Source organism: Pan paniscus, chromosome X, assembly GCF_029289425.2.
Source record: "Pan paniscus chromosome X, NHGRI_mPanPan1-v2.0_pri, whole genome shotgun sequence".
Lineage (NCBI taxonomy): Eukaryota > Metazoa > Chordata > Mammalia > Primates > Hominidae > Pan > Pan paniscus.
Genome location: NC_073272.2, coordinates 153902285 through 153929873, shown reverse-complemented (window position 1 = coordinate 153929873; position 27589 = coordinate 153902285). Strand labels below are relative to the sequence as shown.

General features: G+C 59.8%; 2 protein-coding genes across 5 annotated transcripts; one reads left to right on the top strand and one right to left on the bottom strand.

Moving 5' to 3' along the window:
- Positions 1-211: 211 nt before the first annotated feature.
- On the bottom strand, positions 212-10169 carry LOC100971706 (putative lung carcinoma-associated protein 10). The gene is given in 9 exon segments (XM_034949411.3): positions 212-507; positions 1960-2054; positions 3043-3133; positions 3136-3190; positions 3192-3206; positions 3579-3652; positions 4742-4760; positions 4762-4913; positions 9676-10169. Coding segments are annotated over 9 exon segments (690 nt in total). The 5' UTR covers positions 9764-10169; the 3' UTR covers positions 212-406.
- On the top strand, positions 2797-27589 carry L1CAM (L1 cell adhesion molecule). Of its 4 annotated transcripts, XM_063601745.1 has the most exons (29): positions 2797-2947; positions 13112-13295; positions 15814-15828; positions 16404-16509; positions 16747-16949; positions 17922-18044; positions 18141-18311; positions 18602-18713; positions 18866-19050; positions 19172-19303; positions 19443-19586; positions 20154-20265; positions 20379-20545; positions 20648-20804; positions 20984-21108; positions 21196-21306; positions 21553-21750; positions 21982-22052; positions 22235-22457; positions 23267-23382; positions 23586-23787; positions 23876-23998; positions 24092-24265; positions 24382-24501; positions 24609-24764; positions 25077-25211; positions 25545-25617; positions 25715-25726; positions 26200-27589. In XM_063601745.1, the coding sequence occupies exons 2-29, from the start codon at positions 13220-13222 to the stop codon at positions 26429-26431; spliced, it is 3774 nt and encodes a 1257-aa protein (XP_063457815.1). In that variant the 5' UTR covers positions 2797-2947; positions 13112-13219; the 3' UTR covers positions 26432-27589. The 4 variants fall into 4 exon arrangements, 1 of the variants encoding a protein (XP_063457815.1); XR_010111247.1 differs by lacking the exon at positions 2797-2947 and adding an exon at positions 7316-7333 and having other exon boundaries at positions 25545-25726; XR_010111246.1 differs by lacking the exon at positions 2797-2947 and adding an exon at positions 12741-12922 and having other exon boundaries at positions 25545-25726.

The following is a 27589-nucleotide window of genomic DNA, read 5'->3' as shown; positions in this document are numbered from 1 at the left end:
AATTATACTCCAATAAAGTTGATTTTTTTTTTGAGACAGGGTCTCACTCTGTCACCCAGGCTGGAGTGTAGTGGTGTGATCATGGCTCACTGTAGCCTCAACCTCTTGGGCTCCAGCGATCCTCCCACCTCAGCCTCCTGAGTAGTTGGGACTACAGACATGCACCACCATGCCTAATTAAAAAATTTTTTTTGTAGAGACGTGGTCTCGCTGTGTTGCCCAGGCAGATCTCAAAGCTGATTTTTAAAAAGACAAGAATTGTTAGACAGAATCAAACCAAACCAAAACCCAACTATGTGCTGTTTCCAAGCGCTACACCTGAGATATGAAGACACAGAAAGATTGAAAGGAGAACAGAGAAAGACACGTCTGGCTGAGCCCACCCCGCCTGCCTGCTGGCACTTCCTTACTGCCCCACTGTCGTCTGTGGCTTCTGCGACTTCTGCATGCTCATCACAGGGTCAGAGTCTGGGGCTTCCCTTGTCCAGTCCACTGTGTCTATGAGGGCTGGGTCACAGGGAGCAGGGCTGTGAGAAGCACTTGACGTTGAAGGGAAAGAGACAGTCATCTGTCTACTTGGTGTCCCCCTAACCTCCAACAGCAAGCACATGGCAGTGGAGGGGTGGCTTGCCTCTTGTTCAGGGCCAGTCCCTCCTGCTTCTCCTGGGACTTGCTCTGCCCTTGGTCTTCTGTCACTCTTGCTCTTGCTCCCACTGGCTCCTCCACTTCATTACACGGAAGTGAGAATGGGCATCGTGGTCAAGCAGAAGGGAATTCAAGTCCGAGTTCTGCCATTTACCTTCTGGGCTATCTTGGGTGGGTCATTTGACCCCTCTGAACCTTGGTTTCCTCATCTGTGAAATGGGGGCACTGATAGTGCCAATTTCTTCCTGGTTGCATGACTGCCCCTCTCTGGACCTTGGGTACCTCACTGGGAGAGTGAGGATAATAACAGCACCATCATCTGGGGTGTGTGTGTGGATGCAATGAGCCAGTGGAGAGGAGACCTTCCTAACTGTGCCTGCTGGACCCAGCCCTTGAGCTCTGTGGGCTTTGGTTTTCTCATCTGTAACGTGGGGCGAATGCTTCAACAGACCTCCCCAGGTTGGTGTGCAATTTAAATGTGCAGGAAATGTAACGATGGCAGGTCCATGGCTGTGCTCAGGAAATGTGATGTCGTGTAATCCTAGTAATGAATTTTTTGTTACCATAAATGGACCCATCACTACACATTAGCAGGTGCGTATAAACGGGCTCTATTCCCTGCTTACTTCACCCTTGTCAAAGTCATCATCCTGATGGGCATCAAACCCTAGATTAGGTAAAGGATTTGCAGAAGTTGGGGCTTGGAGAAAAGGCTGGGAACATAGGGAGTGAGTGGAGGCAGCAACTGGAAAGGAGAGAGGCCTATCAGAGTTCAGATCAGCAAAGGCAGGAAGCTGACCACAGCTCAGTGCCTCATGGAAAATACGCCCTCTTGGTCCAGCTCATGAGCCTGCTGGCCTCGTGACCCAGGCGGGCTCAGTTTCCTCTGCTGTCACCTGAAGATGCCCTGCAAGTGCCCCCACTCTGGAAGCAGTCTCCCTAGCCGTCCGTCTTCACTCAGGTGCCTAGTCTTGTCCATTCTCCTCCTAAAGGCCGGGCAAACATGGCATCCAGACCCTCTCTGAGCACAGATGGGTCCACCCCAAGCTTCCCATTCCAGGGGAACTGAAGCTGGCACTATGGGGGTGGGGCATCCAAGCCAGGATGCCAGGGCTGCTCCCATGTGGGCCCTCCAGGGCCCCACACCACTTGGGGAGTCTTGTGAGACTGAGTTGAGGGCCCCTGGAATGCTTCACTGGGCAACAGGCATGCCCATAAAAATACCGTGGCCACCAGATCTGCAATCTGCCATCGGGGCCCTAGGCCTTCCTAGCCCTGAGGCTGCAGCCAGCTCGCCGGCTCCGGAATTCTTACCCCCTCCATTTTGCTTCCTCGCCTGTGAGGTCATGGCCTTGAGCCTAGGAGGGGGCACTGGGGAGGAGCTCCTTCCTTCTCCATCCTGTGCAGGGCTGCGGGGGAGAGTGGGAGAGAGTGGAGTCTGCGGGAAAGGTCGAATGGGGCCAATCCCGAGGACAAAGAGATAAGACACCAGAGAGCTGGAGGAAAATCTGGGAGTTGGGGGTGGCAGTTCGAGGGATACCCTCTCCCAGACCCTGTCGCCCCTGGGCTCGCCTCCTACCCTGCCGCCCACCTGGGCTCTGGGGTGCGCAGGAGCCGGTGCTCCGCGGCGCCTCCCCAACACGCTGAGGACGAAGCCCCCGCACCCCTCCCAACAGGACCCTGACTGGGCCCTCAGGATCGGGGGGCATTCGGGAGAGGTCCCGGGAGTCCTGCCCTGTGTGTGTGTGTTGGGGGGGCGTTGCGTGCAGGTGCCCATCGCTGGCCGGCGCCGTCGAGGGCCAGGCCGAGGCTAAGGGAGCATCCCCTTCCTTGCCGGACTCCTCTCTCCACCGCCCGGCCCCAGGCCTCTGGGAGCACTCTCGCCCCGCGATTCCCGCTCCGAGCTTTCACAGCGGGCTCCCTTGCGCTGGGGCTGAGGACACTCTCCGGTCGGAGGCTCCCGGTCTGCGGGGAAGGGGGTCTGGCGGGACCCGTCGGCTGGGGTCCCGCTGAGCTCCCGGAGTGGGCTGCCCGGGGGCCCCCAGCCCAAGCCGCGCTCGGCTGGTACCAGGGGCTAGGGTGCGGCGGGGCGGGGCGGGGCGGGCGGCCGGGGAGGTGATCTCACTCCTCCCTCCCTCTCCTCCCCGGCGCTCCCCTCCCCCGCCCCTGCGCGCACGCCCGCCCCGCCCCGCCACAGCCGCTGCTGCCGCAGCATCGGCATCGCAGACGCGCTCGGGCGGCGGGTCCGAGGCCGGCGTGCGCGGAGGCTGGGCGGGCAGCCCGAGCGGTGGCCGCAGCGCAGGTAAGGCGGGCTGGCCTCCCCGTGCGCCCGGGCCGCGGCCGCGATCCCCGGCGACCCCACCCCGCTCTGCCCGGGGTGCACGGACCAGGGAGTGCCACCCGGCCCGGTCCGGCCCGCGGTAACCGGCGTTGCTGCCGGAGCCCCACCCATGCCGGGCGTCGGGCTCCGGGCACCGCGGGCCGTAGCGGGGCGGGGGAGGGATGCCGGGTGCCCGAGCCCGACAGGTGAGGGGTACGTGGGGGGCGCCCCAGATGCTGGCCTGGGCGGGAGAACAGGGCGGGGGGCGTCAGGCAGGGTCTGTGTGGGCAGGCGGGGGCTGAAGTTGGCGGGTCCCCGTGCGTGTGTGCGTGTCTGAGAAAGGAAGCCAGATCGGGTCGAGCGCTCCCCCACAGGCCGCCGTGGGGTGTGGCCCTGGGCGTGGCTGCCCCTCATCCCCAGCCGAGAGCTCAGTTTGGTTGAAAACCCCGGCTGACAGCGTGGTGAGGGGTAGATTGGGATAAGCCGCCCCTGCAATGGGGGGAGGGGAGTGAACGGGACTGGGCGCTGCCTGCCCCTCCGCCCCAAGGTTGGGGGGGGCTTTGTTCTCCTCCTTCTTCTTTCCAAATCCCAGCCTGGGCTCCTCCGGGCTCACCCGAAAACCTGCCGCAGAGCCAGGGGCTCCTCCCCGGAGGCGTAGGGCGCCTCTGGAGCCCGTTTCCACAGGCTCTGTGGCCAGTCAGGGCTGGAGTGGGTGAGGTCGGTTCGGGCACCCACTGCTGTGCCTCCCGTGCATGGGTGTCCATCAGGTAGGGTCCATCAGGTAGGGGTGAGGGAAGGTGGGCCTCACTGGCTCAGGCGGTCCCTGCGCACTGCAGGTCTTTTGCCCACTGCCACATCTTCCTATCTCTGTGCGGTTATGGGAGGGGTCAGCGATTCCTATTCCCTCCATTCCAGGTCAGACTTTTGGGGCCTCTTGGTTGGCAGGGATTGCAAAGAACACGCACTACAATCCATTGCCCCCGACAGGGTATCTGGACCCCCCACCTATCACTGTCCCTCTCAGGAAGGCAGGCCTAGAGCCATCTGCCCCCTTCCCCAGAAGGAGTGGGGGCCTGGCACCCCCCAGGTAGATACCCTGCCCCTGTTAACCCCACCCTGAGGGCAGGGGCATCGGGGCAGCCCAGTGCCATCTCTGCTGACTCACGTGGCCCTGACATAAATCAGTGCAGTCCGCCCTTCTTCCCCTGGGGGCTGCTGCCCAGCATCATCTTTCTGGGGCGGGGGCCTCCCCAGGGCCTCTCCCCTCCCGTCAGCTCCTTGCTGCAGGTGGTGGGACTTGGCCCAGCCTGGCCTCTCCCCTGGCACAGCTCCCATGCAGTGCCCACATGTGCACACCTGAGGGCTCCAGAGCCTTTGAGGACTTGGCTGTCTTGGCCACATGGGAAGTTTGGGGCAGGGTTGGGCCTGGGACCTTCCCACCTCCTTGGCTCCTGGTCATTTCTCTCTGCTGCATCTGAGTCTCTCTCCATATGTATTGATGTTTGTGTGTGTATGATCCCGAAAGTAATACATCTTATTGTAGGACACTTGAAATATACAGAAAAGAACAAAAGAAATTAAGAATCGCTAGTGATCTGATCACCAAGAGGGAAACACGTTCAGCACGCCCCAGCCTCCCTGGTTTGCTACACCGCACTCCTAAAAGGCTCCTCCCCAAGTTCCCAGCTGCCAGCCCCCTGCTGAGCATCAGGAGGACAATCAGCGCTTCAAGGTGGCGGGGTCCCCTGCCCTGCAGCCAGTGAAGAGCTTCCCTACCCAGGCGCTCAGCATCCCAGCGATGGGCAGTCGTGTACTGGGCAGCTGCTCATGGCCAGTGCTCCTTTGGGCCGGGCTCTGGGCTGCCCATGGAAGAGCCAGTGACAAACTGGACCAGCATTGTCCCTGTCTTCGTGGGGTGTCACTTGTTTTCTTTTTTCTTGATGATTATCTGAAGGGAAAAGGGAGGCGAAGAGTGAGGAAGGGCCTAGCCTGAGGGCTCCTACAGTGAGCAGGGTGCCCAGATTGTGCCCCCAGTCGGCCTCTCCCAGGTCCAAGCCCTTTCCACCACTGGAACTACAGCTGGCGCCTTCCTTGGCATGCACCTGGCCAGGACTGGCAGGTGAGGGTCGAGGAGACAGGCCTGTGTGCCCTACCTTGATCACCAAGTTCCCTTTCAAAGCTCGAAATGGCTGCACTGAGTGCTTTTCTGGGTGTGAGGGTGATGCGGCCTCGCAGAGTGGCCCAGGCTCCAGGAGGGCACGTTCATGGGAGAACCTGGGGTAGTGGTGGGTCCTGTGAGGAGGTCTGCCAGGATGGGGATCCCAGCCAAGACCCTGGTCTGCCAGGCCTCCCTCTGTGGGCATGAGTGGGGGCCCTGCCTCCCTCCCCCGTGGTTCAGACAGTGGGGGAGGCGGGGGGTCTGGATGCCCTTCTAGGGTCCCCAGCAGGGTGCTCATTGCCCTGTCCTCTGCCCCTGCGATGGGCTGGGGCTGGGTCCCTGGGTGGGGCCATCTGGAATGGGCCTGCAGCATCCCTGCCCCTGCAGTCGCTGTCTTACTTGCTCTGATCTGGCCCATCTCAGACACCTCCTTCTCCTGCTTCCCCCGCCCCCCTGCTCTCTCCTCTGCAGCCTCCCACGTCTCCCTGTGCCCCACCCCCAGGGCCATCACCTTCCCCCTCCTTCTAGGCAGAAGCCTGCTGCTGCCGGAGATGGGGTGCACCACTCCCCGTCTCCTCCCTCTGCCTCTGCCTGCCTGGCCCTCCCTTCCCTCTTCCCCCTTCCCGTCAGGGCTCTGCTCCATCTCTCTGCTTACCCTTTTGTCTGTCTTCCACCGCTCTGCTCCTCTCCTTGTCCCCCCCAGCTGCCCCTGCCTCACCCTTGAGGGCCCTGAGGTTGTGCCCTGTCCAGCAGCCACTCAGCACCCTTCTGCTGGACTCTACGCCTTGCGGTTGGGCCCAGACCCCCCATGGGGGCCTTGTCTGAGTGGAAGGCTGTATGGGGGGTGCCTGGTGAGCAGCAGCCAGACGAGCACTGGGGGAGGTAGCCCGCCCAGCTTGCCTCTTCCCCAGATATCAACAGGGTCTTTGTGGCTTCCTGAAGGCTGTGGCTGGAAAAAGAGGGAGGAGCTGGGGAGGGTCTGGCCGCTGTTCTTTCTAGAAGCTTTTCTTTGTCCAGTGGCCCCCAGCCCAGGCCCCCGTGTTCTTCCCAGGTTGGAAAGCTGCAGAGGGAGTGCCCAGCCACTGTCAGTCAGCAGCTCCTGCTCATCTCTGGCCCTTAGACCCAGCAGGGGCAGCTGCGAGGGCCAGGGGTTGGGTGGGGCAGGAGGGTGGCAGCGTCCTGGGCTCCATGCACTTGGCCAAAGAGGACTTCTGAACCCGTCCATCCCAGTGCGGGTCTGAGAGTGGAACTTGAGGGAAAGGGACTGAGTCCCGGGAGCCCCTCTGCCCCCTGCCCTCCAGCCAGGCAGTCTTCCTATCTGCATGTATGGGGTTTGTGTCTCTGCTTGTGTGTGTGTATTTGTGTGTGTGTAACTTCCAGTATTCCTGTTTGTCTGGGTGGGGTCATATATTTGGTTGCATGTGTGTGTGTGTTCATGAACCAGCATGCACACACATATTGTCATGAGGCCACGTGGGTCTCCTCAGATGCCCCAACAGGGCCTGTGCTGGGAAGGGGTGGGGCTGAGGGTGGCTGCTGCAGTGGCTGGAAGCAGCGCTGCATGATATGGGGACAGAGCCTCTGGCCAACCCAGGCTGTGCTTCAGTGGAGGGGGGTTCCCTGTGGCCCTGTCTCCCAGCCATCTGCGTCTGTGTTCATGACTTAGGAATGCCCAAGCCCTGGGGATCACAGAGGCCCCATTGTCCGCCCCTGGGCTTCCTGTGTCCCCCTCTGCCCTTTAACCCCTCGGGAGTGGGGCCCCTGGAGGGGGCCCGTGGGGCCTGGCAGTGTCTGAGCTGTTTCCAGGCACCCCCACCCCGCCCCCCGCAAACCAACACAGGCTAGGTATCCCAGGACTGGTGTGGGCCAGGACCTCTCCCTGCCCCAGGCTGGGCTCCTTCCCTGCTCTCCTTTTCAGGCCACAGCCCCAGGAACTGGATGCACTCTGTTCCTTCTGGCCTGGCCCCTGAAGCCCCCTCTAATGCTAGGGTCATCCTAGCTCCCTGAGGAGGCCTGGGGCCTGAGAGGAGCCCTAGTTTTGCTGCCACCTCATTTCTCTCGCCTTCTAGGGGTCTCGGAGGCTGAAGCCTTGCCGCCTGCTGGGCATCAGTATCTCCTTCGACACAAGAATGGGGCCACTGCTGTCCCTAAATGCTGATTGGAGAGGGGCCTCTTTGGGAGGGGTTCTGGAGCCTCTGGTTGCAAGAAAGGTATCAGAACAAGTCCAGATTCCAGACAGCAGAAGAGGGGACCAAGAAACCAGCCTGTCCCCAAGCCCAAAAGGGAAAGTAGTTGGCCTTCTCTTGGACTGAGTACCTGGATGGGGGACTTGGGGGTTTGTTTGGTGTCGGGCTTCAGCTCTGTGCTGAGACGTGATGTTGATCACATCCTACTTCCGCATGGCCTCCATCCCAAGATGTCACTCCCTGCTCCCGACATTTGCCTGCCATCTGCCTGGCAAGTAAGCCCTCCCCACGGGGCAGGATGGCTTGGAGGCCATCCTCGCCCAGGCCCCTGGTTCCCTGGGAAGCCTAGCAGGCACACATGTTGGGATGCCAGAGCCTCTGAGAGGCAGCTTAGGGAGCCACCACGCCCTCTAAAACCCCACCCCTGCTGAGACCCAGTGCCAGTTCTGTGATCTTGGACACAGTTTCCAGTTTTCTGAGCCTCCGTGTCCTCATCTGTAAAATGGGGATGATGATAGCACCTCCCTCCCTGAGGCAAATCTGGGGAGGAGATGAGTGGATGTGAGTGGAAGTGCTCATGAGGCTTTCTGGTACGTGGTAAGTCCACGCTGTAAGTTGATTTAATAGAACAGACCACAGAGGCATGTGATTGTGGGGATGGAGTGGGGCTCCTCCCTCCCTTCCCCAGTAGTCAAGACCGTCCTCCCTGAACCCCACAAAGGGTTAACCTCCGTCTCTTTTCCCCATCTTTTAAGGAGAATGGTCCATTACAGGTGAGCTGTAGTTGCCTTGGAGACTGAAGCCTCAGGCGAGATGAGGGGGCTGAGGGCTCACTCTCTCCTAAGGGTACCCTCTTAGGGAGGGGTGAGGTTGAGAGTGCAGGGTCTAAGCAGCAGTCATAAAGGACTTCTGGGCACCCAGGTACCTGTGGGGGCTCCCTGGAGCAGCCCCCTTTATGTGCTGTCTACATAACACATAACAAGGCTTTCCTCTGGCTTCCCCCACCTCTGGGACTTGGGCTGCATCACCATAGAAACCCGCCAGCAACGGCCTGGGGAGCGGGGCGGGGAGGGCCAGCGGGAGCCTTAAAGGGACACAGTGCACAGGATGTAGGTGACACCCACACCATCGTATACACACCAACAGGCACAAAAGCCCCCCAGGCTCCCAGGCCTGCAAGCACATGGGCCCAGCACCACACTCTGACCCTTTCATGTGCCCTGTGCTGAGCCCCCAGCCCCACCCCCACTCTGGCCCACTGAGTCACCAGGCACCATGTCCCCAGGAGACAAGGGCAGGAGAAGCCGGAGATTCTCTGCTGTGCTGTTGAAGGGCTCTCTTGTTGCTTCTCCTTTGAGAGGAACTCCAGGCAGAACCTGAGAACTGACAGGCAGGTGTGCAGGGCACATGTGCAGGGCACCGCTGGAGGTTCCCTTCTCAAGGTGTGTGGTGGTGGTGGTGATGGGGTGTGTGTGTGTGTTTTCAGGGAGGAGGCAGTCACTCCAGGTCTAGCCAGGCTCCACAACCTCCCAGGTCCCTCCCTGGCAAGCTGCTTCCCATCAGACCAAAGCAGGCACTTTGGAGCAGAGGACAGAGGACTCCCTGAGGGACCTGCGGGTGTAGTGGGAGGCCAGGTGGGGTGGGATGGGGCAAGGCTCTTCTGGGGCTGAACCCCTCCCTGTAGGCTGCTGGGCGTGACCCTTGCCTCCCTGGCCCTTTCCCACCGGGGAGGATGGGTTTGGGACCAGACTTACTCAGGAATGGCCCCATCTTCAACTGCCCCGGCACAGCGGCCACTGTCCACTCAGTGCATGGTCACGTAGGCTCACTCTTGGCCTAACACATGTGCGTCTCCTCCAGCCAGGTGACCACTTACTCCCAGCCAGCAGCAATATTGGAAGGCTTCCCTGGGATTTTCTGGGTGCTTCCCCCTCTCCCCGTTCCTACCCGCAGCAGGAATCCCCCGACCCCCACCTGTTCCCTGGCATGGCATGGGTCAGCCAGCAGTGTGCCATTCATCCTGTCTCACGGCCATCCCTTGCTCAGTGCCACAAGTGGGCAGGGCCTTGATGCTCTGTTGCGTGGGGCTTTGTAGGCCCCTCCGGCCCCAGCTCACAGCTGCTCCACCCTCTGTCTGTCTCTCTACCCTGCTCCCAGGCCAGCGTGACGTCCACGCCGGGAAGCCCCTCCACTGACCCAGGCCCATCTTCCCTCCTCCCCGCCCCTTGCCTGGCACAGCCCCCAGGGACAAGGACGCTGTGCAGGCGGCCTGCGCGCACGCGCACGTGCACACGCCCACCCCCACCCCTCACTCTTCTCGCTCTTTCTGCCATTTCTCAGCGGCGCACTCTGCAGCTGCCTCTCACCCTTTGTGCTCCGGTTTCCTCTTCTCTCTCTTTCTCTGCTGCCTGGGTCTCCGTTTCGGAATTTCCCCACCCCCCTAACCATCTCCATCGTGGTTAGTGCCGTCTTCCTACGTCTGTCTTTGTCTCCTGCTCCCCCCTGCCTCTTCTCACTCTGTCTGTCACCCTTGGCAGACCCGGCCTTGGCTCCATCTGTGGAACACTCCCCCCTCCCCGCTCCTTTGCCCTTAGTGGTGCTGGTGGGGGGTAGAGGGCCTGCTGAGCTGACAACCCTAGCTGCTTGCTCTGTAATTGCCTGAGGAATGGTGAGAGATCAGAGACCCAGCAGCAGTGGGAGGAGAGGAGGGAGCGCCCCCTCCCAGCTGTTATACCTCGCAACCTTCTGGCTGCTTCCTGCCTGTCTCCGACTGCCCAGGGCGGTGGCAAGCTAGGTGGCAAATACTGGGAGACCAAAAAAGAAGTTGGATATGAGCCTGTGGGGAGATGGGATGGGGCAGGGAGCGGGGACCAGGGGTTTGGGGATATTGTATTTCCCCTGAGTGTACATGCCAAACACCATTCCAGGATTCTAGATTTGGAGGACAAATAGAGGAACTTGCGTGGCAGAAATCATCGACCTCCAGAGCACCCAAAAGCCTCTGACATGCAGGAGGGTCCTTCTTTGAGCTTTTCCTTGCTCCGGTTTCCTCCCCTCCCCCTCATAAGACCAGTGCTCAGAGCTCCCAAGGCTGCTGTTTGATCATCTGCTCTCTGATCCGAGTCTCCTACTGCTCCTACAGGCCTTGAAGTTGAGGCCAGTGCTGCCTGGGGCCTCCCCTGATCCACTGGCTTTGTAGGGAGAGGCCGGGGTGGAACAGATCCACTGTTGCTCTTCCCTTCTGGGCCCAGGTCCAGCTCTTGCAGGCTGGGAATCACTCTTCTTACCCTCCAAGTCATCTCTTGGCCTCCAGGCCATGCACGCTGACCCACCCTGCTGCTTCTCCACCACCCTCTGCAGCAAGCTCTTGCCCAGAGTCCCCACGGGATCTGCCGCATTCACAGCTCTTCTTGGGTCACTCTGTTACACAAAACTGACAAGGCCCAGAGCCTTAGCACAGCATGGCTGACTTCTCTACCATCCTTTCGGTGTTCCTGCTGAGGCTCGGTGCCCGCTTTGATAAGGTCCTGGCTGGGCAGAGGGAGGATGCACAGTATGGATTTAATGAAGGCGTCTAGTCTGGGACTTCAGCCTCCAAGCTCTGTCACCTAACAACACCCTTTCTTGCCTTGCCTGCACTTTAACCACTTCCTGTTTGGAATTGAAGTGGTCTGGCCACTTGGGAGTCTGTTTCCTCTTCTTGTCATTGTCAGAGGAGCCCCCTCTTTCAGACCCTTAGTCTTTGGCTCCCCTTACTTGTAGGTGAATATGGACATGGCCGGTGTGGCTTGGGTTTGGGGTGGACACATGCAACAGTTGAGCTCTGAAGACTCAGACAAAGACCTAGAAATTGGGACTTTGAGACACACAAGAAGTGTTAGAAACACTGTCACGGAAAATGTCCCAGAGCTTGTCCTGACCCCTGTCCTGACCCTAACCTGGAGCATCTGGAAGGGAGGAGGCCTCAGTGGCCTCTCTTGACCCCCAGGGGCCTGAGGAGCAGCAGGGGGTTGTTTTCCTCCTTCCTCTCTTCTCCCACACCAGTTCTCAAGGGAAGGCTTCCTTCCCCATTCTTTCTCTCTTTTTTTTGAGATGGAGTTTCGCTCTTGTTGCCCAGGCTGGAGTGCAATGGTGCGATCTTGGCTCACTGCAACTTCCGCCTCCTGGGTTCAAGAGATTCTCCTGCCTCAGCCTCCCAAGTAGCTGGGATTACAGGAATGCACCACCACACCAGGCTAACTTTTTTTTTTTTTTTGAGACAGAGTCTTGCTCTGTCACCCAGGCTGAAGTGCAATGGCGCAATCTCCGCTCACCGCAACCTCTGCCTCCTGGGTTCAAGTGATTCTCCTGCCTCAGCCTCCTGAGTAGCTGGGATTACAGGCATGAGCCACCACGCCTGGCTATTTTTTTTTTTTTTGTATTTTTAGTAGAGACAGGATTTCACCATGTTGGCCAGCTGGTCTCAAACTGCTGACCTCATGATCCGCCTGCCTCAGCCTCCCAAAATGCTGGGATTACAGGCGTGAGCCACCACGCCCAGCCCTAATTTTGTATTTTTGCTAGAGACAGGGTTTCACCATGTTGGCCTGGCTGGTTTTGAACTCCTGACTTCAGGTGATCCACCCACCTCGGCCTCCCAAAGTGCTGGGATTACAGGCATGAGCCACTGTGCCTGGCCTTTTATTTTTATTTTTATTTATTTTTTTAGACAGAGTCTCACTCCATCACCCAGGCTGGGGGGCAGTGGCACGATCTTGGCTCACTGCAACCTCCGCCTCTCAGGCTCAAGTGATTCTCATGCCTCAGCCTCCCAAGTAGCTGGCATTACAGGCGCCCACCACCAAGGCTAATTTTTTTTCTTTTTGTATTTTTAGTAGAGACGGGGTTCCGCCATGTTGGCCAGGCTGGTCTCAAACTCCCGACCTCAAGAGATCCACCCACCTCAGCCTCCCAAACTACTGGGATTACAGGCGTGAGCCACCACGCCTGGCCCTTTCCCCATTCTTTCTTCATTTTCCTGAAACTATTTTGTGAAATGCTGCCATCTTGGGCCCCTTTCCTCCCTTCTCTATCCCACTTCCCAATCCCCCCATTAGCTTTTTAGGTCTGTACAGCACCCAGGCATCAGTTGGCTCTGAAAGCTATAGCAATGTGACTGCAAGAAGAATTCTTCTCTACATATGTGTGCACACAGAGATAATAGATACAGGGATTCATCCCCACAGATACATAAAGACATACAAGAAGACACACGTAGCTAGCAGACTTGTGTGTTGATTCCCTCAGGCACACACACTAACACACCCACTCATGAGTGCAACCCCTCCCAGAGAAGACACACCACAGAAATACCAGCTCACATACAGCTCACTCCCTGCTTGCAGATCCACAACCACACACATGCCCACGGACACCTGCTCACAGGCACATGCAGACACATACGGGGATGGTGTGCACACAGCGGCCTGTGCCATGCACAGGGGAGCTGATGGGGCAACAAGTTGGTGCTGGGAAGGCAGCTGGCAGGAAAGGTGCAGACAGAGAGTAGAGAGGGAATAAAAGGCAACCTAGAGGCCCAGCCAGGGCTATCTCTTCCAGATTTCTCCCTCCAAGGTGGGGAGGGGTGCGGATGGGGAGGGGAGGGGTGCGGATGGGGAGGGGAGGGCTGGAGAAGCCGGCCAGCTGGGGCGGGGCTGAGGGCGGGGCCAAGAGCCCGGGCTTACCCAGATGTTAGTCACTAACGTCCTTCCGTTCTCTCGTCTCTCTTCCCCCACCCTTCCCTTCCCTTCTCCCCTCTCCCAGTGCCCCCACTCCCAACTCCCGCCCCAAGCCGCCCACCAGCCCCCTTCCCCTCCGGCCGGAGCCTGAACCGAGCCCGGCTGGCTGTGCTGCGCGGTGCCGCCGGGAAAGATGGTCGTGGCGCTGCGGTACGTGTGGCCTCTCCTCCTCTGCAGCCCCTGCCTGCTTATCCAGATCCCCGAGGAATGTGAGTAGCTGAAGGGAGCCTGGGCGCCTACCTTCGCCGCTATGTTGGGCCCCTCTTTATCTTCTACCTCCTCACCTTCTCCCTGTTCCGGACCCTGACTCCTCTCCCTGGCCTTTCCTGGGCACAGGGTGGGCAGGAGATAGCCAGGACGTTGGGTACCCCCGGAGAGAAGGGCAGGGTAGAAGGTGCGGGGCATGTCAGGACCATGGACAGGGACAGGCGCGGCCGCCGGGGCGATTTCAGCACCAGGGACAGCGAACCTGGAGCAGGGCCCCGAGGTCTTGGGCCTCCTCCATGCTCTCCTTAGCCCGCCCCATCTCTGCCCGCCCCACTCCGACTCCTCCGCTTCCATCCCGCACCACAGGGGTGTGGCAGCAGGAGAATGGGGCCGTCCCCAGCCCTCAGCTGGCTTGTGCAAAGGCCTGTGTTCAAGTCTTGTCCCCATTTCTCTTTCCCCTCCTGGGCCCTTGGTCACCCTGTCTCTGAACTGAGACAGGAAAAGGTGGCTTGAAAAACCCTGGTCCCAGCCCAGCAGCCTTCTGGACCCTTTTTTGTGTGTCGTTATTTGGTGGGGGTGGGGGCAGGGCTGCTGGAGCATGTGTCTATGGTTGTAACATTTGTTGGGGGCACAAGCAGGTGAGTGGATGTTGGGGAGTGTGGCCGTAGGGTTGTGATTAAGCATGGATACACTGTGTATGTCTGTGTGTTCTTGTGATTGACTGAGCGTAGATATTCGTCAATGTGATTTTGACTTCCTTACATGGGTAACTGTGTGAGTCACTCTGTTACTTACTGGCCAGGCTTGTGGAGGTCGGGAGGTATTTGACCATGACATTTGATTGCATTGGGTCATGTGTATGTGTGAGTGGGGCTGAATGTAAGTACACACTTGCGTGTGGGGGGGTGTTACCGTGATGGTGTTTTCTCCTGTAAGTAGCTGTCAGGCCGTGTGAGGGGCATGTCACAGGGTATCATGTGTGAGGGCATTTGTGTCTCTTGAGCTACCAGGCTCCAGTCCCTTCCCAGCCTCACCTTGACACCTTTGTCTCTGGGCCTGGACAAGGAGGAGGCCAGTGTCACTGAGAGATGAGTTGGCGGATAGGGGTTGGGAAGACTGTCTGTGCCAGCAGTGGGACAGGGGCTGCGAGAGAGAGGCTGGGGAGGCACCTGGCGTTGGGAGGCAGTGAGGGCTTGGAGGAGGTAAAGGGGCTGGCCCCTTAGACACATACATGGAGGGCCAGGGCCAGGCAGACTCCCTTGGTACAGATGCACATGGACACATGCACACAGGTGCATGAAGACAAGGCAGGTGCAAGGATGAAGGAGCAGAGCCGCTGAGAGGCCACACAGGTGGAAACACACACCAGTGAGGCTTTTAGACCCAGAGGACACAGAGGTGGATACACAATATAACACTGTACAGTGGAATGCAAGCCGTGCATTCTCTACAGAAAGATGGGAGTGGGGAGAGAGAACTAGGCCAAAAGGCCATGGCAGCTCCAAGGCTGCCCTGGTCACTGACCAGCACTTGTTCTTGACCCTGATACGACACAGTGGGCAGTGGCAGGCAGCCGGCCCTCCCTGTTGGAACCTGTCTTCCATCTCTCCCTCCCCAGCCACTCCAGCCCCCTTTGTCTCTTTTCCTGCTTCCTCCACCTAGTTGGCTTTCTGCATCCTGTCATCCCTGTCACCATCTCCCTCCCCAGCTCAGGGCCCTCTGCAGTGTCCCCAGGGAGCCCCCTCCTCCCTCCCTGGACCTTCACACTGAGGTCTTCTGCAGAGACAAAGCTTTCAGAGGCAGCCTGCTGCTCCCTCCCTCCCTCTTCTCCCTTCCTCGAGGCCGCCCTGGCCAGTGCTCTGCAGAGTCCTGGGGCTGGGACAGCAGCTCTGGCCTCTGCCCCAGAGAGCTTGGTGGCTGTCTGGGAGGAAGGAGGGAGAAGAGGAGGGCTGGCGCCAACCCCGCAGGCTATGGAAACTCAGAGGCAGCAGGGCCTTTGGGATAGTTTTCAGGGGGAGGGGGCAGCAGGGCTCTGAAGGCTGGGCCCTGGTAATTGAAAACACTCAGCTGTGCTAATTGGATTAGGAGGGAAGCAGGCTGGAGCAGGGGACGGTGCCTTCCAAGGCATCCTGAATGGGTGGGGTCAGTTCTGCAGGCCCTGCCAGGCCCTGCCAGGGGGCTGCAAGGACACTCCTTGTTAAAGGCAAGAATTTCTCTCTCCCTGTCTGCTAGAGCTGGAGGCACGGCCTGGCTGCCTCTGGGCTACATGCCCTGTGTGTCTATCCAGTGGAGCTCCTCTCCCTGGGCATCTCTCTGTCCCATCTCCCTGGGCTTGACCTGCCACTGCTCCAGCCCAGCGTGTGCCCCCTTGTTGCCACTGCCAGGGCCTCCTCTCCTGCCATTCCCTCTCCACGGGTGGCTGCAGGAGCTTACTATGTCCCCTGCCATCTGCCCCACTCTGGGGCTGCCTGTCAGTATTTCTCTCCATTCCCTCCCTTGCTGCCTGCCTGGATTTCTCAGATGAAGGACACCATGGTAAGTTGGGGAGGGGTGAGAGTGTTTCCCAGAAGGCCAAGGAGAAGGGTAAGGAGGCCCTCAGCTGAGCCTGCACCCCCGCCCTCCTGAGTGCCGGGGCCCTGCTCGGCTCTCCCTGAGCACCATGTGCTTCTCTCACCTGTGTGGGGCTGGCTTTGTCCTGTCTCTGCCCCAGCCTGGGTACTCTGTCACCCTCACTGTTCCTCTCTGCCATTCTCTCTGGTCCCTTCTCCCCTGTCTGGAGTTTGTCCTTCTTGGTTTCTGTGTCTTGGCTTTTGTTGCCCCCGCTTCTTTCTGTCATACCCTTTTTGTCTTTCTCAGGCATCTCTTTGTAACTTACGTGGCTGTCCCCTCTGTCCCTGCCTCTCTTTACATTTTTGCATGTGTCCCTTTCTCTCTCTCCCTCTTTTCATGTCCCACAAGCCTCTTTTGTTCTTCCCCTCCATTCATTCCCCCTGTGGCCATGGGGCCTCCAGGGGCTCTGGACCCTGCTTCCCTCACGATGGGACAGGTGCTGAGGCTATGACACCAGCCAGGCAGCACCCTCACCACCGCTCTCTCCACCCTGTGTTCAGTGATGGAGCCACCTGTCATCACGGAACAGTCTCCACGGCGCCTGGTTGTCTTCCCCACAGATGACATCAGCCTCAAGTGTGAGGCCAGTGGCAAGCCCGAAGTGCAGTGAGTGATCTCTGCCGTCTCAGCCCCTGTTGCCTGCCACTGACCCCGGCCTTGTGCCTCTCTGGACTGCCTAACTTCTAAGCCCAGAAGCCCCAAACCTTGCTAATCACCCCAAGTCCTTGCCATCTCCCAGTCCATCCCCTGGGGGCCCTGGCTGCTTGCACCTGTCCCTCCAGCCTGTTCCAGCCCCCATTGGGTTCCAGGGCCTCAGGCCTCTGGGCCTTTTTCCGCCCACAGGTTCCGCTGGACGAGGGATGGTGTCCACTTCAAACCCAAGGAAGAGCTGGGTGTGACCGTGTACCAGTCGCCCCACTCTGGCTCCTTCACCATCACGGGCAACAACAGCAACTTTGCCCAGAGGTTCCAGGGCATCTACCGCTGCTTTGCCAGCAATAAGCTGGGCACCGCCATGTCCCATGAGATCCGGCTCATGGCCGAGGGTGCGAGGCGCTGCAGGGACCAGGGAGGGCAGGTCCCGGAGTTCGTGTGGGATTGTGGGCTGGAAGCTGCTGTCAGCCAGTTGTCTCGTGGCGAGGGGCCTGGGTGTCCTGCCAGCCCTCCACCCCACCCCAGCTTCTCCCCTGGCCCATCTTGTTTCTTGTGCAGTCTCCTCCTTTGCCCTGTCTCTGTCTCCATTGCACTTCCGGTCATCTCATGCCCTTTCACTCCCTCAGGCTTTCCTGGTGCCTGCCTCATGGCTGAGCAGGAAGGTGGCGGGGGGAGGGGGGTGCGGGCTGGTGGGGGGAGTGACTGATTCTGGGCAGACCTGCCTGAGTCACTGCAGTCATCTCTGTCTACACCTGCATTCCTTAGCAGGGCATCTCTTCTCTGGCTTTTCCACTTGGCTCTCCATCTCCTCCCCTCCACCTCCGACTTGGTCTCTCTTGCTCCACGGCTCTGTCTTGATCTGTGTCGCCTTTTCCCTGGGGTTTTCCCTTCGCATTCCATGCTCCCTGAGCTTTCTGCTTCCTGAGCGCTCTCCTCTCCCCTCCCTACCCCTCCAGTTACCTTGGGAACCGTTGCCATGGTTTCTGTGTCAGGATGATGGAAGGGTCTGTGACTCCTGCATCCCTCCACAGCTCCCCTCCCCCATCACTGCACCTCAGCCTCAGCCTCCCCCCACCCGTCCTTTCCTAGGGTGGGCAGGGAGAGCTGAGAACCGTGGAAGGTTAACCCTTCCTGGCCTCCTGGCGTCCTGCTCACCCTGGCCTCCCTAAGTGCTAGTCTCTGCTATGAGCCCAGAAGGTATCCAGAGTGTCTGCCTCCTTTTCTGTGAAGTTTGTACTGGCCTGACCCTCTCGCCCCCTCGTCCATCCCTGGTGTAGCCCACCACCCCCCTGCCCCCACCTCCCTTCTCCTGCCTAGCACCATCTGGACCAGGAGGAGAGTGTCAGCCCGTCTGTCCCTTCTAGGTGCCCCCAAGTGGCCAAAGGAGACAGTGAAGCCCGTGGAGGTGGAGGAAGGGGAGTCAGTGGTTCTGCCTTGCAACCCTCCCCCAAGTGCAGAGCCTCTCCGAATCTACTGGATGAACAGCAGTGGGTGCCGGCGAGCGGCTGCCTCGTGGGGTCGGGGTGTTAGCGGGGGTGTCTTACTGGACGGGGTCATGACTTCGGCCTCCTTGCCCCCTGCAGAGATCTTGCACATCAAGCAGGACGAGCGGGTGACGATGGGCCAGAACGGCAACCTCTACTTTGCCAATGTGCTCACCTCCGACAACCACTCAGACTACATCTGCCACGCCCACTTCCCAGGCACCAGGACCATCATTCAGAAGGAACCCATTGACCTCCGGGTCAAGGCCAGTGAGTCTCAGAGGCTCTGCACTCTCTCCCTGACTCCTTCCACCCTCAGGCATGGCCCTTCCCACCATAGGTCCATCTGACAACTCCAGGCTTCCTCAAGAACAGCTTGGCTCCCACCTCTACCCTGCCCAGACCCCTTCCCAGGCGTCGAGAGCAGAGACAGGACACTCTCCTTAATGGAGGAAGACACAGAGGCCCCGGGGGCTGGCTGGAGTGTCGAGTCCCTCAGCCTTGCAATTCTGGGGTGGAGGGAAGAGTGGGCAGCCCACCCACCCACTTTCTCCTGGCAGCCAACAGCATGATTGACAGGAAGCCGCGCCTGCTCTTCCCCACCAACTCCAGCAGCCACCTGGTGGCCTTGCAGGGGCAGCCATTGGTCCTGGAGTGCATCGCCGAGGGCTTGTGAGTCTGGGAACCCAGGGCAGGGCAGGGCAGGGCAGGGCAGGGTGGCGGAGCCCTAGCGGGGAGCTCAGACCACCGCGGGGTATAGCGGGCTGGGGTGATTGGCGTTGTCCTTTCTCCCTTCTGCTCTCTTCCCTTTGCCTCCCGGGCAGTCCCACGCCCACCATCAAATGGCTGCGCCCCAGTGGCCCCATGCCAGCCGACCGTGTCACCTACCAGAACCACAACAAGACCCTGCAGCTGCTGAAAGTGGGCGAGGAGGATGATGGCGAGTACCGCTGCCTGGCCGAGAACTCACTGGGCAGTGCCCGGCATGCGTACTATGTCACCGTGGAGGGTATGGACCTCCTGGGACAGTGGCCTGTGATGCCCACTGTCATGGGGGAGGGGAGGGTCTGTGCCGGGTCAAGAGCCAGCTGCTGGCTGCGGGCTCAGGGCGGCTCTCCCCTTCCTCCCAGCTGCCCCGTACTGGCTGCACAAGCCCCAGAGCCATCTATATGGGCCAGGAGAGACTGCCCGCCTGGACTGCCAAGTCCAGGGCAGGCCCCAACCAGAGGTCACCTGGAGAATCAACGGGATCCCTGTGGAGGGTGAGCAGGGCCTCAGGCAGGAGTGGGGAGTGTGGCGAGCCCTGGGGGCTGTGGGGGAGAGGAAGAGGAGGGTGAGGAAGGGCCTCAACGCAGCTCAATGCCGGGCTGCGGCCCATGGGCCCACCTGCTGCATGCACAGAGCTGGCCAAAGACCAGAAGTACCGGATTCAGCGTGGCGCCCTGATCCTGAGCAACGTGCAGCCCAGTGACACAATGGTGACCCAATGTGAGGCCCGCAACCGGCACGGGCTCTTGCTGGCCAATGCCTACATCTACGTTGTCCGTGAGTGCCCTCCCTTCCTTACCTCCTAACTCCCAGTCTGTCCCTGCAGCCCACTGGGCCAGGCCACCAGAGTGGCTCAGCTGGCAGCTGATGTGTCCTCGGCCTACCAGGCTGGCGCCGACCTTTCTCCTTGCTGACACCCTTCGCCCCATCTCACTCAGCCTCACGATAGCCGAGGGAGATGTAAGAGGGGAAAGGTCTTATCACTGTGACTGAGCGGACCGCTGTGCCACAGGATGTGACCAAGGCCAGCCCAGGTGGCACCTCTCCTGGAACTTCAGGGAAGGCTGGGGACTAGGCCAGGAAGGCTTTTGGGGAGAGGTGACTGTCAGTTAAGCCTGGAATAACGTAAAAGTTGGGTGGCTGCGACCAGAGGCGCATCTGAGGCAGAGGGCAGTGTCTGAAGGCAGAGAGAGACGCAGCCTGGCGGGGGTCTCAGCTGGGAGCAGGGAAGCAAGATTTGCAGGGCTCTTGGGGGCCCGAGGAAGCCGTGCAGAGGGTCCCTGGCTCCTGGCCCAGCTGTGGCCCCAAGTCCTGCCCTGTCTCCTGAGACTCTTCCTCCCCTAGAGCTGCCAGCCAAGATCCTGACTGCAGACAATCAGACGTACATGGCTGTCCAGGGCAGCACTGCCTACCTTCTGTGCAAGGCCTTCGGAGCGCCTGTGCCCAGTGTTCAGTGGTGAGTGTCTCGTCCTGGTAGTGGTGAGTGTCGTGTCCCAGTGGCCAGGGAGCCAGGGAGGGCAGGGAGCCCAGGCCAGCCAGTCAGAGCCAGGCCCGCCCTGCTCCCTCCAGGCTGGACGAGGATGGGACAACAGTGCTTCAGGACGAACGCTTCTTCCCCTATGCCAATGGGACCCTGGGCATTCGAGACCTCCAGGCCAATGACACCGGACGCTACTTCTGCCTGGCTGCCAATGACCAAAACAATGTTACCATCGTGGCTAACCTGAAGGTTAAAGGTCAGGCGACCCTTGCCACGTGGCTGGCAGTGCCTCTGGGAGGGAGGGTCTGGGCCTCTGGAGGACAACAGAGTGACTTCCCCACGCACGCATTACCCTCAGATGCAACTCAGATCACTCAGGGGCCCCGCAGCGCAATCGAGAAGAAAGGTTCCAGGGTGACCTTCACGTGCCAGGCCTCCTTTGACCCCTCCTTGCAGCCCAGCATCACCTGGCGTGGGGACGGTCGAGACCTCCAGGAGCTTGGGGACAGTGACAAGTGAGGACAGTGATGGTGAAAGGGGGCAGAGTGGGAAAAGCTGGAAGTCCAGACCTCTTGGCCTCGTCCTTGCTTTGATGGGGAAGGCTCTGACAGGAGCGGGGGAAGGAGACAGGAGGGAGGGATGGGAGGGGAGAAGAGCCCAGATGGCAGGAAAGACAGACACGGCTCCTCCGCAGGTACTTCATAGAGGATGGGCGCCTGGTCATCCACAGCCTGGACTACAGCGACCAGGGCAACTACAGCTGCGTGGCCAGTACCGAACTGGATGTGGTGGAGAGTAGGGCACAGCTCTTGGTGGTGGGTAAGTCCTAGGGTGGAAGCCTCCACTCCAGAAGGCCGGGGCTCACATCCCTGGGCCCTTTCAAGCACCGACCCTCCCCACCCTCAGGGAGCCCTGGGCCGGTGCCACGGCTGGTGCTGTCCGACCTGCACCTGCTGACGCAGAGCCAGGTGCGCGTGTCCTGGAGTCCTGCAGAAGACCACAATGCCCCCATTGAGAGTAAGAGGCTTGAGCTCAGTGCCACCCCACCGTCACTTCTGCCAGCCCTGGCCCCTCCTGGGGTCCTCCCTCCTCCTGGAGCCTTCCTGGGGGGACACGGTTTGGGGGGACTCACGGTTCCTCATGGGAATCTGGAGATGCCAGTTGGCCTGGGTACTCAGGGACCCAGACTGTACCCAACCCCTCCACAGCCCTTCCCCCAAAGCCACATGCTGATCACTCCATTGTCGGTTCATTTCTTGGCAGAATATGACATTGAATTTGAGGACAAGGAAATGGCGCCTGAAAAATGGTACAGTCTGGGCAAGGTTCCAGGGAACCAGACCTCTACCACCCTCAAGCTGTCGCCCTATGTCCACTACACCTTTAGGGTTACTGCCATAAACAAATATGGCCCCGGGGAGCCCAGCCCGGTCTCTGAGACTGTGGTCACACCTGAGGCAGGTGAGTCAGGGTGGCACCCACTCCCATGCCACCTGGAAGGGGCTCCGGGCTGTGAAGGGAGGGCTTAGAGAGGTGCCATGCCCAAGTTCCTCTGCTTCCAAATTTCCAGGGGGAGCGCGAGGGGGCTGGACTCCCTTGGTGCCAGAATGAGCCATTTGTTCCTTGGCCCTCGGTCCTCGTGGCTCTCCAAAAGAGGCTGCAGCATTGATGTGTTAATACTTTCCTTTCCAGCCCCAGAGAAGAACCCTATGGATGTGAAGGGGGAAGGAAATGAGACCACCAATATGGTCATCACGTGGAAGGTGAGAGTCCCTGGGCTGAGCTGCCTGGGGGACATGAGGCCATGACCTGGGTGTCTGTTGCTCCCCCTTGGCTATGCAAAGGAAGGGGCTGATGTCTGGGGATGCTGGTTTGTGCTGGGGGGCGGGCCAAAGAATGCTGGTGTTCTTGGCCAACCAACTCCTCTTCTGCTGGCCTCCTCCAGCCGCTCCGGTGGATGGACTGGAACGCCCCCCAGGTTCAGTACCGCGTGCAATGGCGCCCTCAGGGGACACGAGGGCCCTGGCAGGAGCAGATTGTCAGCGACCCCTTCCTGGTGGTGTCCAACACGTCCACCTTCGTGCCCTATGAGATCAAAGTCCAGGCCGTCAACAGCCAGGGCAAGGGACCAGAGCCCCAGGTCACTATCGGCTACTCTGGAGAGGACTGTGAGTATCCGGCAGGGCCCCTCGCCCACGGTTGAGCTCGCCTGCTTCCACCCCAGCCCATGTCCACACCTCTCAGCACTGGTGTGCGCCTTTCCTAAGGATGAGGATATTCTCTTACATAACCAGAGCGACGTTATGAAATTCCCCACACTTCACATTTCTATAATTGGCAGCGGTATTCCAGTTATATCAGCCAATGCTGCTTCTTTCATTTCCTTGAATCTGGAACATGACCAGATGGTAACTTGAAGTACCTGGTCAAGTTTTTTTTCTGGTTTCTCCTTTTTTTCTTTTCTTTTCTTTTTTTTTTTTTTTTGAGAAGGAGTCTTGCTCTGTCATCCAGGCTGGAGTGCAGTGGAGCGGTCTTGGCTCACTGCAACCTCTGCCTCCCGGGTTCAAGCGATTCTCCTGCCTCAGCCTCCTGATTAGCTGGGATTACAGGCACTTGCCACCACACCCAACTAATTTTCGTATTTAGTAGAGATGCGGTTGCACCATGTTGATCAGGTTGGTCTCGAACTCCTGACCTCAAATGTTCCACCCGCCTCTGTCTCCCAAAGTGTTGGGAGTACGGGTGTGAACCATCACGCCCAGCCATGGTTTCTCCTTTGTATAAGCTACTATTTTCACCTTTGCAACTAATAAGCAGTCCAGGAAGAGATCTTGAGACCATGCAAACACACCTCTCCTCCTCAAACTGTACCTCATAAAATATCCGAATTCGTCTTCTCTGTGTGTAGGGGCTTGGGCCTGGCCTCAGGGCTGGGGTGAGAGCCTATGGCTCTATCCAAGTCACTGGTGGTTTCCAGACCCCCAGGCAATCCCTGAGCTGGAAGGCATTGAAATCCTCAACTCAAGTGCCGTGCTGGTCAAGTGGCGGCCGGTGGACCTGGCCCAGGTCAAGGGCCACCTCCGCGGATACAATGTAAGGGTTGAAGGCATGGGGGCCCAGGAGGGTGATCACTGAGGTAAAGCGACAGGATGGTGAGGGGGCTTTGCCACCTGCCAGCCGCTCTCCTGGAAGACTTGGGTTGAGAGGAGGGTCCCCATCAAGGGTGGTGGGGGTGTGCGCTGGGGGCCCTGCTGGGTGCCTTCTGCCCCTGCGAGGTCTCCTGTTCGCTTGTGCAGGTGACGTACTGGAGGGAGGGCAGTCAGAGGAAGCACAGCAAGAGACATATCCACAAAGACCATGTGGTGGTGCCCGCCAACACCACCAGTGTCATCCTCAGTGGCTTGCGGCCCTATAGCTCCTACCACCTGGAGGTGCAGGCCTTTAACGGGCGAGGATCGGGGCCCACCAGCGAGTTCACCTTCAGCACCCCAGAGGGAGGTGAGTCCTGCACCCCACGCCTCATCCCCTGCCCTCCTCCCCAGACCTGGGCGAGGACCTACCTGCCACTCGGTTCTGTGCCCTGCAGTGCCTGGCCACCCCGAGGCGTTGCACCTGGAGTGCCAGTCGAACACCAGCCTGCTGCTGCGCTGGCAGCCCCCACTCAGCCACAACGGCGTGCTCACCGGCTACGTGCTCTCCTACCACCCCCGTGCGTGCGCCACCCCAGCAAGGAAGGGAGGTGGAGGGGCCACGGGGAGGGGGCAGAGCTGCAGCCACAGCCAACCCCCGTCTGTCCCCACAGTGGATGAGGGGGGCAAGGGGCAACTGTCCTTCAACCTTCGGGACCCCGAACTTCGGACACACAACCTGACCGATCTCAGCCCCCACCTGCGGTACCGCTTCCAGCTTCAGGCCACCACCAAAGAGGGCCCTGGTGAAGCCATCGTACGGGAAGGAGGCACTATGGCCTTGTCTGGTAAGCTGGAGGAATGACCTGCCAACAGGGAGGCCCCGGCCAGCCGGGTCCAGGAGGGAGGGCCTTAGACTTCCTGGCAGCTGCCACACTCTCCTCACTCCCCTGCATCCCCCCAGGGATCTCAGATTTTGGCAACATCTCAGCCACAGCGGGTGAAAACTACAGTGTCGTCTCCTGGGTCCCCAAGGAGGGCCAGTGCAACTTCAGGTTCCATATCTTGTTCAAAGCCTTGGGAGGTAAGCGTGAAAGGGGGCCTTGGGGCGCAGTGGGGAAGGGGGCTCTGGGCCAGAGGGGTTGCCTGGCACTCCGACTCACCCCTGCTGCCACCCTCTCTCCCTCGCAGAAGAGAAGGGTGGGGCTTCCCTCTCGCCACAGTATGTCAGCTACAACCAGAGCTCCTACACGCAGTGGGACCTGCAGCCTGACACTGACTACGAGATCCACTTGTTTAAGGAGAGGATGTTCCGGCACCAAATGGCTGTGAAGACCAATGGCACAGGTGAGGTGCCGGGGGCCCGCCATCACCTGCCAGGGAAGCATGGGGGCTGCACAATTCATGTCCTTCTGTCCCCTGAATGGCCACTACTGCCCAGGCTCCCTCCACGGCTCCTGTCTGCTTCTCCTCCCAGAATCTGGGTGTCCCCGAATCAGCCCCCTTTCATACCCTTTCCGCAGATGCCCTTTTCCCTATCTCCCTGTCCCTGTCACTCCTTAGCCCCCCAGAGGGTCCCAACTTTAAGAGCATACTTCAGGGCCTCAGGTCGGGTTCTGGCTTGCGCGGCAGCACGGGGGGCTGGTGTCTCACCCTCAGGCCGTGTGAGGCTCCCTCCTGCTGGCTTCGCCACTGAGGGCTGGTTCATCGGCTTTGTGAGTGCCATCATCCTCCTGCTCCTCGTCCTGCTCATCCTCTGCTTCATCAAGCGCAGCAAGGGCGGCAAATACTCAGGTAGCCTCTGAGCCCCACGTGACGGGGGTGGAGCCGAGGGCAGAGAGGAACACCTCGCCCCTTCCACCCTTCTGCAAGGCCTCCTGGATTCCCCGAGCTCCCCACAAGATGACAGGCGCGTGGTGGGGGCAGGCAGGGGGATCATCCTCCCAGGCCGGGGTTGGGGCAACAGGCAAGTGGTGGCTGGACCGCAGCGGGTGAGCGGTTTCTTTCAAGGCCTCTTGCCTCTGGGCGCTGTTGAGACAGAGTGCTGCGGGTGTGGGGCGTAGAGGGGCCTGGAGCCCCGGGTCAGGCTGGGGCGGGAGAAGAAGCTGTCCCTCTCTGTGTCTCCAGTGAAGGATAAGGAGGACACCCAGGTGGACTCTGAGGCCCGACCGATGAAAGATGAGACCTTCGGCGAGTACAGGTGAGCCGGGGCAGGAGTGGGTGCTGGCACTCAGCTCCACCCTGGCCTTCACATCTCACCCCCTCTCTCTCTTCTCTGTGCTGCCGGGTGACTTCAGGTCCCTGGAGAGGTAAGGCAGGGGCGGTGGGAAGGGGCCAACAGCAAGGTCTCCCTATAGACAATGTGCGCCTGGTGTGCCATTGTCCCCTGGCTGCCGGGGCTCTGACAGGACTCTCACTTCCCAGCCCCCAGGCCCGGCAGCTCCTCATTTCAGGGAGAGGCCAACATGCCCCAGCCCCTCCTCTCCACACAGATACCTTCACTGCTCCCCTCTCCCCAAGGGAGGCCCCAGACAGCTTCCCAGACAGGAACCAGGCCCCATAATCCCCTGGCCGAGTGCACATTTTCTCCCTCACAGTCCCCAGGATCTGGGGAATGCCCAAAGATGACAGCCCCAGACCTGCCTGCCAGGGTGGCCAGAGCTGCTCTTTCTGAGCGCATTCTAAACAAATGGAAGGCAGGCGGGCGTCTGCCTCACCCCCAGCCAGGCTCCTGCAAGGGCTCGGCAGTGCTCTCACTCGCACCTGCCCTGTGCCTCTGCAGTGACAACGAGGAGAAGGCCTTTGGCAGCAGCCAGCCATCGCTCAACGGGGACATCAAGCCCCTGGGCAGTGACGACAGCCTGGCCGATTATGGGGGCAGCGTGGATGTTCAGTTCAACGAGGATGGTTCGTTCATTGGCCAGTACAGTGGCAAGAAGGAGAAGGAGGCGGCAGGGGGCAATGACAGCTCAGGGGCCACCTCCCCCATCAACCCTGCCGTGGCCCTAGAATAGTGGAGTCCAGGACAGGAGATGCTGTGCCCCTGGCCTTGGGATCCAGGCCCCTCCCTCTCCAGCAGGCCCATGGGAGGCTGGAGTTGGGGCAGAGGAGAACTTGCTGCCTCGGATCCCCTTCCTACCACCCGGTCCCCACTTTATTGCCAAAACCCAGCTGCACCCCTTCCTGGGCACACGCTGCTCTGCCCCAGCTTGGGCAGATCTCCCACATGCCAGGGGCCTTTGGGTGCTGTTTTGCCAGCCCATTTGGGCAGAGAGGCTGTGGTTTGGGGGAGAAGAAGTAGGGGTGGCCCGAAAGGGTCTCCGAAATGCTGTCTTTCTTGCTCCCTGACTGGGGGCAGACATGGTGGGGTCTCCTCAGGACCAGGGTTTGCACCTTCCCCCTTCCCCAGCCACTCCCCAGCCAGCCTGGCTGGGACTGGGAACAGAACTCGGTGTCCCCACCATCTGCTGTCTTTTCTTTGCCATCTCTGCTCCAACCGGGATGGGAGCCGGGCAAACTGGCCGCGGGGGCAGGGGAGGCCATCTGGAGAGCCCAGAGTCCCCCCACTCCCAGCATCACACTCTGGCAGCACCGCCTCTTCCCGCCGCCCAGCCCTCCCCATGGCCGGCTTTCAGGAGCTCCATACACACGCTGCCTTCGGTACCCACCAGACAACATCCAAGTGGCCTCCGTCACTACCTGGCTGCGGGGCGGGCACACCTCCTCCCACTGCCCACTGGCCGGCCTCTTCCAGCCGCCCCCACCCCCCAGGACCCCTTAGCAGCCCTGCCCTCCCTATCGTCTGAACGGTTGTCTTCCTCAGCCTCCTCCCGCCCCCACCTTGGGAATGTAAATACACCGTGACTTTGAAAGTTTGTACCCCTGTCCTTCCCTTTACGCCACTAGTGTGTAGGCAGATGTCTGAGTCCCTAGGTGGTTTCTAGGATTGATAGCAATTAGCTTTGATGAACCCATCCCAGGAAAAATAAAAACAGACAAAAAAAGAGGAAAGATTGGTTCTCCCAGCACTGCTGCGCCCCTGCTCAGCAGCCACAGCCTCCCTGTATGCCTGTGCTTGGTCTACTGATAAGCCCTCTACAAAAAAACAAAAGTATATATATATATGTACATAATATCAGAATTATAACAGGCAAATAAAACCTGAAAATCAA